At 36.9% G+C, this 12,614-nt stretch overlaps 1 protein-coding gene across 1 annotated transcript; it reads right to left on the bottom strand.

Moving 5' to 3' along the window:
• Positions 1-2,583: 2,583 nt before the first annotated feature.
• Positions 2,584-10,771, bottom strand: LOC139121339 (uncharacterized). The gene is made up of 8 exons (XM_070686148.1): positions 10,630-10,771; positions 9,012-9,231; positions 8,387-8,443; positions 7,792-7,968; positions 7,008-7,136; positions 5,211-5,270; positions 4,638-4,758; positions 2,584-3,981 (listed from the first exon to the last, which is right to left on the bottom strand). Exons 2-8 carry the CDS (start codon positions 9,204-9,206, stop codon positions 3,896-3,898), a joined length of 825 nt encoding a protein of 274 aa, XP_070542249.1. The 5' UTR covers positions 9,207-9,231; positions 10,630-10,771; the 3' UTR covers positions 2,584-3,895.
• Between the last annotated feature and the right edge of the window lie 1,843 nt (positions 10,772-12,614).

Raw genomic sequence — 12,614 nt, forward strand, 5'->3', positions numbered from 1 at the left:
CGCGGAGTCAAATTGCATTGACGGGGTACAATAACTTCGGGTGTTATTGGACGTTGTTTGACCTTGACATCATATCATTTTCATGTCAAACACAGGAAAAAACAAAACAATATTTCACTATATTTTTTTCAAAAAAACATCATGTAACCATCTCTAAGTCAAATAGTGAATGGCGGTTAGTTGAAATTCTGTGAATTTCTGAAATAATACTGCCGAACTACAATTTTAGCATGTGCACTGCATTGCGTTTTACAGTGATTAGTGGTAGTAGTATGTAGGGTAGGGGGTTGAGCGCAGTTTACCCCTCATCCAATGCTTTTTCAGTTTTATTCTACTCAAGACCATTTCAAGAAATTCCATTATCTTATTTTTTGCATTCTTAAAGCCCCCAACAGGATTTAAGATAACAACACATTGTTAGTCTTGTTTTTTTGTGAAAGTCCCCACGCAATTCATCCGTTTTAAGCCTTAAAATAGAAAAATAAGTTTTAGGTGGGTGTTGTACCGCAGAACCATACTTATAACTGTATATTTACTTTTTAAACCCCCTATCACCATTTCAGAATTTTTTCTGAATCGAAATTGAGCACAGAAACCTCTCTCATAACTTTATATTTACTTTTTAAAACCCCCTGCCACCATTTCAGGGTTTCTGTATGGTGATAACGTATATGTTTACTGTTAGATATATGCTCGACGAAGGGTATACCTTATGCAATAAGGGGTGAAGCCGTGTGCAGGTGACTGCTGATGACCTGTTGGCAGCTGTGCGGTCAGAGCCGCATGAACGAGTTTTGTAGGATCCACTGCGTTGGTCTCCGGAAAGGGTTGTGGGGGATGGGGAGGGCTGGTTAAATGTGGCACGAAAGTCTGCCTGAAGTGCGGGGTGGGCGTTTGGAACCAGCTTTCTCCGTGTATGGGGTGCGGGATAAGACAGTGAAAAAGTGCAAGCTCGGCAGAGGAAACAAAGCGACATGATGATGAAGAGAAGACGGGAGAGATATGATGGTTTTGAAGAACGCATACATCTGCACAATCGAAGAAGACTCCGGAGCACAAACAAACTTTTAAAGAAAAACATCCACGATTATCTGTTTTTAAGTCAGCACCCTTTTTCAAATGCCGGGATGGGAAAGGGCTGGTTAATATTTACCATAACTTTATTTTGAAAGGTTTGTAAGCTGCTACTGTTAAAGGCAAGGTTATCCCCTGACCAGGTACTAAGTTACGAGCCATAGTGGTGTGTATACTTATAGGCAATATAATTTATAGGGATATTTTATCTAATATAAAATTCAAAGGCAGTCGGAGGTTAGGAATCGCAATAACTCACCCAAAATAGCAACTCGTCTAAACATCCAAAACATCCTTTTCACATTCAGTCACGGTAAGTTTTGACTTCCTGAACTGTCTTTGCGACATTTTGAATAATGCTGAAAATAATGCTTAAATACTAAACTCAGATTTCGTTGAAATGTGAGAAACTGCTTTTATATGTCTTGCACCAATACCAATACAAATAAGGTCATCCTTTACACTACCATATACACACACGCGGCACAAAATGCAAAAAACGCTACCAAGTACAGTCACTTTTCGCAGAAGAGAAGGGATGAAACGGCAGTCCCGAAGCCAAACCACTCTATAGAGGTCACCACAGTCTAAGACGTACCAGCCAGTTACTTCCAAGAGATCTTATTCACCACTATCCCTGGCTTTTACATACCCTTGGAGCCTCCAGCTAATACAACGCTTTGAGGGCGGCAGACATGATTGGAAAACGCCGACGCCCTCACACGTAATTAAATTTAATTGTGAGTTAACATTTTTAAAAACAATGTTTACTGTAAGTCGCAAAGCTATAAGTGGATCAACTCCAAATACTTTACTTCAGTCTTTAGGAGACTTAAAATGTTCTTGTGGTCCTCCTTTATATTACACAAAATACTTGTTTCCGACCGATGATTTTCAACAAGTTTGATAATGCACATTTTTGACTGAAATGAAGTCAGTATTTTGACTGTAAGTGGTGAGTGGCAGGTGCATTCATGTGCAAATATATGTTTTTCATATGCAAATAGCATACATATATGAATGACGCTCAACAATGAACACGTTTGTCTTTACACCTGCCTTGAAGGCTTCCTACCTCGCTGCACCTGCAGAGATATCTTCACATGGAAAACAAAATGTCACGTTAATATTGAACACTCGGCATTCGAACGTAGAATAAGATATGCTTCTACCGTGACAATATCACGCACTGCAGAAAATATGGAAGAATGTTTTGTAATTTGTTGGTGCTGCGTGTAATGGAATGTATGAATGTATCATGCACAGCTATTCCGCTATGTCACCCGAGTTACTGAACAGAAAGTGGCATGAAATGGCAATGGCGGTGCCAAATTAAAAGTGACATTTGCTTCATGGTCTTTTTCATAGAATATAGAAGAAGTCACGTGGTACACTAAAATTAAAACTAGCTGTCAGTGCCAAGAGTGATATCAAGGTATAAATACTGGTAACAATGACTTTTATGAATGTGACATCGGATAAAAAAACGACAAAACAACCAAACGGAAATGAAATTGCTATCGAATTGCTTCAACGAGTAATGCTTTATTAAAATGAAAAAAATCACTATTAAAATTGCTTCTCATACTATTTGCACGACATCTACTTGTGCAATTTTTGAAATACTAGCGACAGATCTTTATTGTAGAGTATATATTTTAAATCGATTGCAGGTACACACCACAGTCATAAATTCTTTATCTTGATGACCGGAAATGTCACCAAATTTGAGATGCAATTGACGCTAGGGAATTACAAAGTTTTTTACTGAATACATTTTGAATACGTCATGATAAATTCACCGGAATAAAATTTAATACACCTGAATATGTCGATGAAATTTCTTTCATTTACATTAAAGTCCTTTACGCCAAAGCTGCTAGATTGTACACGTTACATACCTATTCCGAGGTTCAACTACCTAGAATTCAAGGCGATGCCTTCCTGCAGTGTGTGCAGTGTGATGCCATACTGCAGTGTGTGCAGTGTGATGCCATACTGTAGTGTCTGCAGCGAGCAAGAGAACCAGGAAATTGTCAGAAATCATTTTTAGTGAGTCAGGCAGGCAAAGAAAAGTCGCAGATTGGAGCAAAATTTGTCGTCAACCTTTTTGGGGAAAAATTCGGAACATTATGTTTGCTCTGCCACAATGCTTGAATGTAGAGGTACAGCACTGTTTTGTTTGGATATTATTCTCGCGCTAAGCTGGACCACTGTACTATAATATTCACTGATCAAAAAAATAACATGGTATACCTGTCGTAAAATCTACCCAACGTTTCTCCTGTTTTGATGATTCTTTCATTGATTTCAGAACAATTGTGACGTTTGACCAATGATGTTTGACCAATCTTGTGCAACTTTGGAATTCGTGCAACAACCTTGCACGCCTTTCGTACGCGTGAGAGATGTGACTCAATTAGACCGTTGTTTTGGCATGATACCTCAAAGCTTAAACTGAAACCTACTACATCCAGCATTGTGAGAAAGAGTGACACAGGTCAGGTGTTATACCGTCAACACAAATTTTTGATGATATTTAATAAAAGAAACGTGATAAATGCATCTTTTTCGAAGCCAAACTGATCGAATAGGTTTAAGCACTATCTTGCTTTGTAAAGAATTTCATCTTATAAATTGTTTTGGCTATAAAGAGTAGGTATTATTGTAATGATAACTGCGACAATAATAGCATATACACTTTCATAAAATGTGTTTCAATGATTTGCTGTGACTTAAATAATAGTTCTTATGTAGCACTCTAGGGTTTCATAATGCATTTTTCAGTTTGTTGGTTTGAATGTTTAGTTGCTGTATTATTTCATATCTGTAATGGTGACGATTCTGAGATAGCCGTATCAATATCTTCTCTCTGGCTTTCGATGTCCTTGGAATCTTTGCCATACACTGTAAAGAAATCATAAAAATTTAAGTGTACAATTGCCTGTTGAATTGCAATGCCAAGACCATTGTGCATCTCGAAAGATATGATTTACTTATGAAGGTATCAGGCCTGTCACTCAATGAATATTTCCTACCATAATATGGATTGTTGGGCCGAGAATAAAAGGTGAGATGAAAGTAATGGTTCGACGGGCAGTTAGCTCGATGGTTACAGTTCCACAGCTACTCCCATATTTTTTTTAAAATTATATTATGATTAACCACTCGTGGGGTTAATTTTAAACTTTAAATTCTCTCTTAGCTTTTCGAAAATGGAGAACCTTTAATTTGCCCCATGTGAGTAAAAAAGTGATGGCGGCGATTTTGAATTTCAAATATCGATAAATGTTAGGTAATTAGCAAATATGGAGAGTGCTGGAAACCACTAACCTAAAGTTAGTTAAGAACTTTATTGTTTAATCTGACTGGTAAGTTCAAATATGCCAGATTTCAAAATAAACGCAGTAGTGTAATGTTTAACAATACACATCTGATGAACATACCAACAGGGATCTGTGGGACAAAATCCTACATTTCAAAATACACCCACGAATGTCTTTTCAGTACTGCCGCCCTGGTCTAGATTGCACGCCCCAATATTATAAGTTATGGTTTCTTACCTTTGGCTGAGTTGACTGGAATCATTATAAACATGTTGTTGCCTTCTCCAACTGGCATCGACATGAATGCACTTGGTGAGAGATCTACCGAACCACCTTGAGGACCAAGATAAGCCTTCATCTAGAGGGAAGTAATCAAAAATGACACTTAAATTATAATTTTCGTGCAAAGAGATCGGTTTAATTTACATGATATTGAAGTGTTGACGAAATCATTCTTTGAAAAGTCTAAGGCATGGTATATTTACTTACAGTATGAATTATGGAAAGCGTCAAGTAAACGCCATTCTTAAATTTGAACAAAATCTCGAATGCTTCATTGATAGCAAATATGTAGAATGTTAAATATGCGTAAAAACAGAACGATGACAGGAAATGATACAGAATACTGAACTTGTCTAATTAAGAAGTTTTTAATGTAAGACAATGATTTGCAAAAATTACTCTAATTGTTGTATCAGGCTACTGGCTTCGAGCAAAGGCGAACTGGGGATAAAAGAAAATATGATATTAATTTCATGACCATAAAATGTAAAATATTAATATTGGCATGAATAAGCATGTAGAACATACCTGCGCAGGCTCGTAGTATGATGCTGCATTGCTGAAACCTCTCTTCCAACAACACTGACTCTGAGAATTATGCACAAAGATGACGGTAGAAAGTTATAAAAGGCTCACATTATTACAGTACCTGATGGGACAATGTAACATGAGAAATGTTTAAGATTCAAAAGATTTCGAAGGTCAGAGCGACAAGATAATCTTGCATGTAAAAAAAGATTGATTCAAAAATGATTTGCAAAAAGAGCTGAAACTTTCACGTGCACCATTCCTTCAGTAATGTGTTATATTCAAGATTTTCTGAAACTGACGTAGAAAAACAACTTCAGGCTCTTAGTGATTGGCTGGCCTGTACAATTGTTACTTTTTTCTCTTATTTACGAAATTTTGAGAAACTGTTCCGTGAAATACTTTGGTGTCTTAAATATTTCTTTGCTCCTTTTTGCTAAGTTAAACACAGTTGGTGAAACATTCATTTACCCATATTGCCCTTCATTTAGATTTATGGTACTATTATTAATTTAGTGCTACATAATGTGAAATGTCAAAACAAACTCAAGTGTTTTAATGGCGACGAAAAAAAGGCCTATGCACGTTCAATGTTAATCAATATGCCATCGGCTTTTTATAAGTAGGTTTTCAGTCCATTTAGTACATTTACAATGTCAGGGCTCAATATCAGCGGTAGAAGTCCCACGCCAACAGACTACCAACTTTTCCATTGGGCTACAAAAGCCAACACGGACTAGCAAAATCTGGGACATTAAATTCAGTTAATACTTGGCATGCAATGTCCAGACCATCTCTTTGGGACAGGCTAAATGCAGTCAGGACACAGAAAGGCCACACAATCACTTTGTTATGCAAATTACAAAGATTGTGGTGAGGTGGAACTTTGCTATGAAGTTTCGACATCTGAATTGATGTACTTCGGTGACCGGCACAGAAAATGATGACCAGTGAATACGTATTTTCGTTGCATTTTGATCAAAATGTATCAATCACAATTACAGGAAATTATGCCTCCTCCCTACTACAGAAAGCCCATAGTCTGTGCTGAGGTGGTCATGATCGAGCGATGGCGACTATCAAATTTGCTTACAACGCTGAGAATGAAAGGGGTTATCAATACAATGCTAATAGGTCACCAAACTTTTGAGTGTCATTGTTGTCAATTATACCAGTTTCCTATGCAAGTATTCATATCAAATGACTACAATTTCACTTCATGGGAAGAATCTTGAAAAATAGCTTTTCTTGTGTGGTTCATGAAAAAATCCCTGAACTAAAATATGCATTTGCTTCCAGCCATTGTCACTCGGCTACCAACTTCAGAAAATTGTAGCCCAAGTGGACTACCAGGGAAAAAGTTAATTTCGAGTCGTGAATGTGTATGTTGTTCATTGACTATGGCTATGCTATACATGACGGTATTCTTGAAAGCCTTGCTGCATTATTCGCTTGATATCAAATGCGTGCCTTTCATCGTAGAAACTAAAAATTTTAAACAGGAAAATACAGTTTGTAAACATTATGTATTTGGAGAAATTTCCGTGCGTGAAAAAGCTTAACACAATTTGGTAATCTACGAATAGTAAATTTCCAGTGAAAACTGTGAAGCTTAGTTTCTTGTGTAACGTTTTTTTCGAGTAACCACACTTCCTTTTCCTTTACAATGTCTTTAATTAATATTCTGTAAACCATTCTTGTTGAAATATTAACTCCTATTTTCAACATGGTACATGATCTCTTATGTTCGAGAATATACGTTGTATGACAAAATGAAGTAATTATAACATTACTAACCTGGGTGCAACATTTCTTGCAACTATGGCGACAGAGAAGCCTGCTGCTCAGAATTCCATTTATTATGGCAACAATCGCTTCACATACAGCCATCAGCAGAATGAATGTATCAATAGTCTGTCGTTCGTGCTGGAAAGAACGAAAGAAGACTAATATCATCATGCAGGACAATGAAAAGTGTCAACAAGGATGAAAATACACGTAACTAAATTCATTTTGAGGTATGAATTGCCATAGCTTTGATTTGTACAAAATTTACAGTAAGGAACACCTAATACCGGTCTCTTATTGCTCTTCGTAAATGTTTTCACTTCAAGAGTGATATTTACAGATATAATGTAATTAAGAGAGTGTATATGAACATGGGCCTGGTTCACATTAGAGAAAAGGTGTGCATGATAATCACACAATCAGTTAAAGATGTTTCCAAAGCACTAGTTTTCCATTAATTGACACCACTCTTCTACTTAATTTTGGGTCTGAATGAGGCACACTTGTCAAAAAGTGACAATCAACTATGTTTTCGGAATGGGATAAGCCAAGAGGGGCATAATTGCCCACAATGTGAGCCCGACAGCTTATCAATCAAGTATTGACTTTATTAGTGCATTGTATATACTCTGTGTCAACTATAATTGCAATTCCGTAACAAATCGTTCAGAAAGTAGGAAAAAGCTGAACAATAGTTAAAAGTGTAGTTCGTTGTTCTATTATCTATGTTATCTTCTTTACGAGTTTTAGTTAGAGTTGTGCATATTTAAAGACAAAAGACAGTGCCACATACTACAGTATTATAGAATCGCTGTTTGCAGATCTTGAACACCATTCCACTCATGTTGTAACATGTGCTGTAGACATTTTCCCTGTGTTCCTCAGAACCCAATGCTACCGCCGTGATAGTGACTAACACTACTGCACAGAATGTTCCAGATATAAATGAAAAGATCATCGTAGCCAACGTCTGTCAAGGAAAATAATTCAGTTTGATAAAAAAATATTTGAGTATTAAATAATTGAATAATGGTGTTTAAGATTTACATACGTCATAAGATATCGAAGTCAATACAAGCAGTAGATTTAAAATAATTAAGAATAACAATTAATTTCTTGCTACCTAAATTTGAGGACATGTCTAATATTCGATCGAAACAAAATCCGTATGTTGAGAAACGAACACAAAACCCAGAGGTATTCAAAGCTTCAATGCTTTTGGAATTTAAGTGTGTGTACACTATAATATTAGAGTATATGAATATCCTGACACTTTGTAATTATATTTCCTCAATATCGACATGTTGTGATTAAAAGACACAGAAGTTGACCAACGTTTTAACAAAACATGTTATTCTTTTCACTGTGGAAGATAAGGTCATTCTTACCCCATCAGTTGTCTTCCTCTCTGTCGATATCAGAGTAATCAACCCTGTCATTATCGCCTGTAAAAGTTAATAGGAAGACCTTTGATGGAATAGATGAGTTCGCTTCCATACGACAATATATGATATTTTGGAGTATGCCTACGAATAGCTGTGCAAATGTTTAGGTGTAAGACGTTGTATGTATTACATAAAAAGACTATGTACCTCCTATCTGGACGAATTCCTGGTAAAACTTTTAAACACATAAACTTGCTCTTTCGTGTTTTGATGAAATTTTTTTGCAGACTTTGAAGACAAGATTATTAATTACCCTTTATCACAGTGACTGTCATTCAATTTACAAAAAGCGTAACACGTGTTTTTATACCCTTAAACTTTTGGCTATACCATTTATTCCCAATTCTACTGCCACAATTGCTTTTATCTTTATTTTAAGATTTCTTGGTCGTTCTTAAAAGCATTTCAATCACTCACGATATTATATTTATATATTTGATACTGTGACAGAATGAAAATCCCGGAAACATATATAATCATATATTAAATGACTCCATTTCTACCTAAATCACTTTCCATGCCACTCTCGCCCCACAATACTCCCAAGATCTGATGAGCTAATACTTACCAACACTCCACCATACTTTGGTGTGCCAAGGTAAGCAAAGTGACAGCCAGTAGCCATTGCTACAGAACCTGCATAGATTAAAACAACACCTAACAGGAACTGGATGTAAGCCATCTTCACCAAGGTAGACGCTATAACACGGTGATTCACATTCCTGTCTTTAGGCACATTATCATAAATGGTCACTTTATCCATTCTGTCTCAATATTCTCTCGAACATCTGTTGAGGAAAATAATAATGGTAGGCAAAATGACACCCCTGGACACGCTGAAAATTACACATATGATATAAAAATCAGAACGTTTATAGTTAAAATTATTTTCGACATCCTTTTTGGTTAGTTGGTTGCATAAAATGCTTGCGAAAGAAGTGGCATAAAAACGTTCATTAAGAAGCTAAAAGCAGTAACAAATAATGTCAATTGTACGATCTCCCTTTGAGATTAGATATTGCTGGCCTCTTAATTCCCTTTCAGATTCATTATGGGCGAAGAGCATTCCATGACTTTTGAAACCGGAATGTAACGGGGGGGGGGGGTTATCAGCTTCTTTTAAAAGCGACTTGGCCAACATGATAACAAATTCAAGGTAGAGCAAGGGGCTAACACAATGGAAATGCTCAATGTCAACAGCAACTAATGCGAGAACCGGGGATTGAGAATTGCCCTTTTAAACCTTAATTTAGGCATGAATGGCTAGGACTTACATTTTCAACATCCTAGGAAAGTATATTTTCTGCTTCAATCAATAGGGCAGCGATGTGAAAGAGCATTACTCAGTTTTCGTTGTATTGAAGTCATAAGGACCCCCCTCCCATAACAAGGATTTTGCGAAAAAGATTTCTGTCCTACTATCCTCTCTGTTAGATCAAATTTTCAACGAGTTGATATTGATCTGAACTTTTGTTTTATTTGGGATATTCTTGATGACGTCAGAGCTACACCATTGATATGGAAAAATATAATTTTGGTCTGAATATTTGACTACGTTTGGAAGTAAATCTTTCCTGAATCATGAAAATAGTATCTTGATATCATCGATGTTCGCCCTAAATATAAATATTTTAAACTGAAGAAAATGAAAATCATTGCTGAAGATCACTGCACATAGAGTGGTTGCTGGAAGATTGTTTTTGTTACATTACCTCCTTTAAAATCCCTCGTACGAAACACTACTTTAAAAACTTAGTCTAAAGCTATCAATCAGCTTTGCTTCGGTCAGCCAATTGATAACAGATGGGATCCGCCTATAAAAAGAATCAGGCTCTGTTTGAGCGGGGTTCAGGGTCCACTTACCTCATATCAATTTGACCAGGAATCCATTTGAACATACATTGCTACAATTTTTACACAGTACCCTTGATTTTAGAAAGGCTAAATTGTCCAATTGTCAATAATAATACATATTACCATACAATGTAATGAAAAGGTTACTTTACATCCTTCGTAAATACAGGTAAATAAACCCGTGTCAATGCATAGAGCAGCTCTTGCGTCAGCCATGGAGTTGAAAATAACTAACATTATACTCTGTCCCGTCAATGACGTCGTTCGGCCTGGAACTGTGTTCAGAGTACACAGTTCAATGAAGTTTCCTCGTCGGTGAAACGTGAACTTACCTAGTACATTTTAAATACATGTAAGGCAAACTTCCTCAGTCAACACAGAAACACTGACTTTGATCGGGATTAAGGTTGGTTGATTTGTTGAAACAACTCGCTGACAAGAAATGATTATCTTATTTTGCTGTTGTTTATCAATCATTGAATAAGTGACTAACACGTAATATTAACAGACTAAGTACATGTAGCTATGCAATGTAGGTCAGAGGCAAACACTTTACAAAACAGATTACGTGTTTTGTCGTACCGAACAGGTTTGCGTCTGATGGTCAAACGTTGGTAACGTTGGTAAGATGTGAAAGATACGTGATAAATAGAGTTTTTTGGTCTTAGAGATGTGTAAATTCAGTTAAGGAGATAGCTTCAGAAAATGTTGCCCCTCAAGGAAGCAGAGTCGTGTACTCGGCCGTGTGGGGCGTTTTGGGCACACCGGCTAAAAAGAAAGGTCCGCCGGAGTGGCAAAGTTGTCAAAATCGGCCGAATTTTCCCGTTTTGTTTTCTTAACATTCAAATAAATTAAGTCGCTTTAAAGACCAAACTGTAATTCAAGCATGTAATTGACCTTTTCTCAACATACAGCAGCCAGCATGTCAATTTTTGCGTAAAAAAACTCAAGAGGTAGGTTTCAGGTAGTATGCGCCTCAATGATAGACAAACTTTTGCTGAAGCTTTCCTTAAGGAATATTTCAACCATACTCTGTCCAAATCAAGAATGAAAATTGGGGATACCGGACAAATGTTTGTACTAAAGAAAAACATGTATAGGGGAACCTCCGTTGATTAAAGACTACGGTACATTTTACTTGAAAAGCAGGTATAGAGTACCTGCAATGTACTCTGTACCTTAAAACCACGTATATGGTACCTTCATTGTTTAAACATAACGGTACTCTCTACCTGGAATACATGTATAGGGTATCTCCAACGGTTAAACACTGCGAAACACTATATCTGAAAACACGTATATGCTACCTCCATTGTTTGAACACTACAGTACTCTATACCCGAAAATCAAGTATAGGGTAGCTCCATTGACTTGGTAACCCACAAAGATAGTTGGTAAGGAAAGTAGTACCCGAGTTTGATTTCTCCTTCATGCAGCAATGCTTGTTGAACTGTGGATTAAGATGTTAAAGATACGTGATAAATACAGTTGTTTTTGTCATAGGGATGTGTAAATTCAGGTGAGGAGGGAGCTTCAGAAAATGCTGTTCCCTCAAGGAAGCAGAGTCGAGTACTCGGCCGTGTGGTGTTGTTTTTGGCACCGAGGCTAAAAAAAGGTCGGCCGGAGCGGTCAAAATTGCCAAAATCGGCCGAATTTTCCCGTTTTTCCTCATTAAGTTCAAATAAGTTAACTCTTCTCAATTGTTTGAACACTATGGTACTGTATACCTGAAAACCACGCATATAGGACATATCCATTGACTTGGTGCCCACGAAGATAATCCGTATGGAAAGAAGTACCCGAGTTTTCAAGCATTCCTCAAGGCATAATTCAACCATACTCTGTCAAAATCAAGAATCAAAATTTGGAGTCACCCAGCAAATATTTGTACTAGAGAATTTACAAATTACCCGAGATTTACCGATATTTTCAATTCAAACTGGCCTTCAACTCTGTCTACACTCTATGGAGAAAAAAATAAAATGTTTGATTTTCGAAAAACAAAGACGCTGAGAATTGTTGAGTGAAAAGTCTTCCATACGTTGGTAGACTTTCATCGCCACCAAAAAACAAACACTGCTACATTCCTCGAAGAAGGCATTTAGCCACGAAACATTCGCGCATCAGCTCAATATTTTCCCCAATATTAGTAGAGACCAAAAACAGCAAATCATGGCATGTATGACACTGTTCTACTCCAGCGAACTTGTAAGGTTGATGACCTTGATTGATCCCGTGTCAACCAAAATTGGACACAATTTGTTTTTCATTTTGTTTTGTTTTATTTGCCTATCTAAATCTTTTCCAATGTCGGTAG

This window comes from Ptychodera flava, chromosome 2, assembly GCF_041260155.1.
Source record: "Ptychodera flava strain L36383 chromosome 2, AS_Pfla_20210202, whole genome shotgun sequence".
NCBI classification, from domain to species: Eukaryota; Metazoa; Hemichordata; class Enteropneusta; family Ptychoderidae; genus Ptychodera; species Ptychodera flava.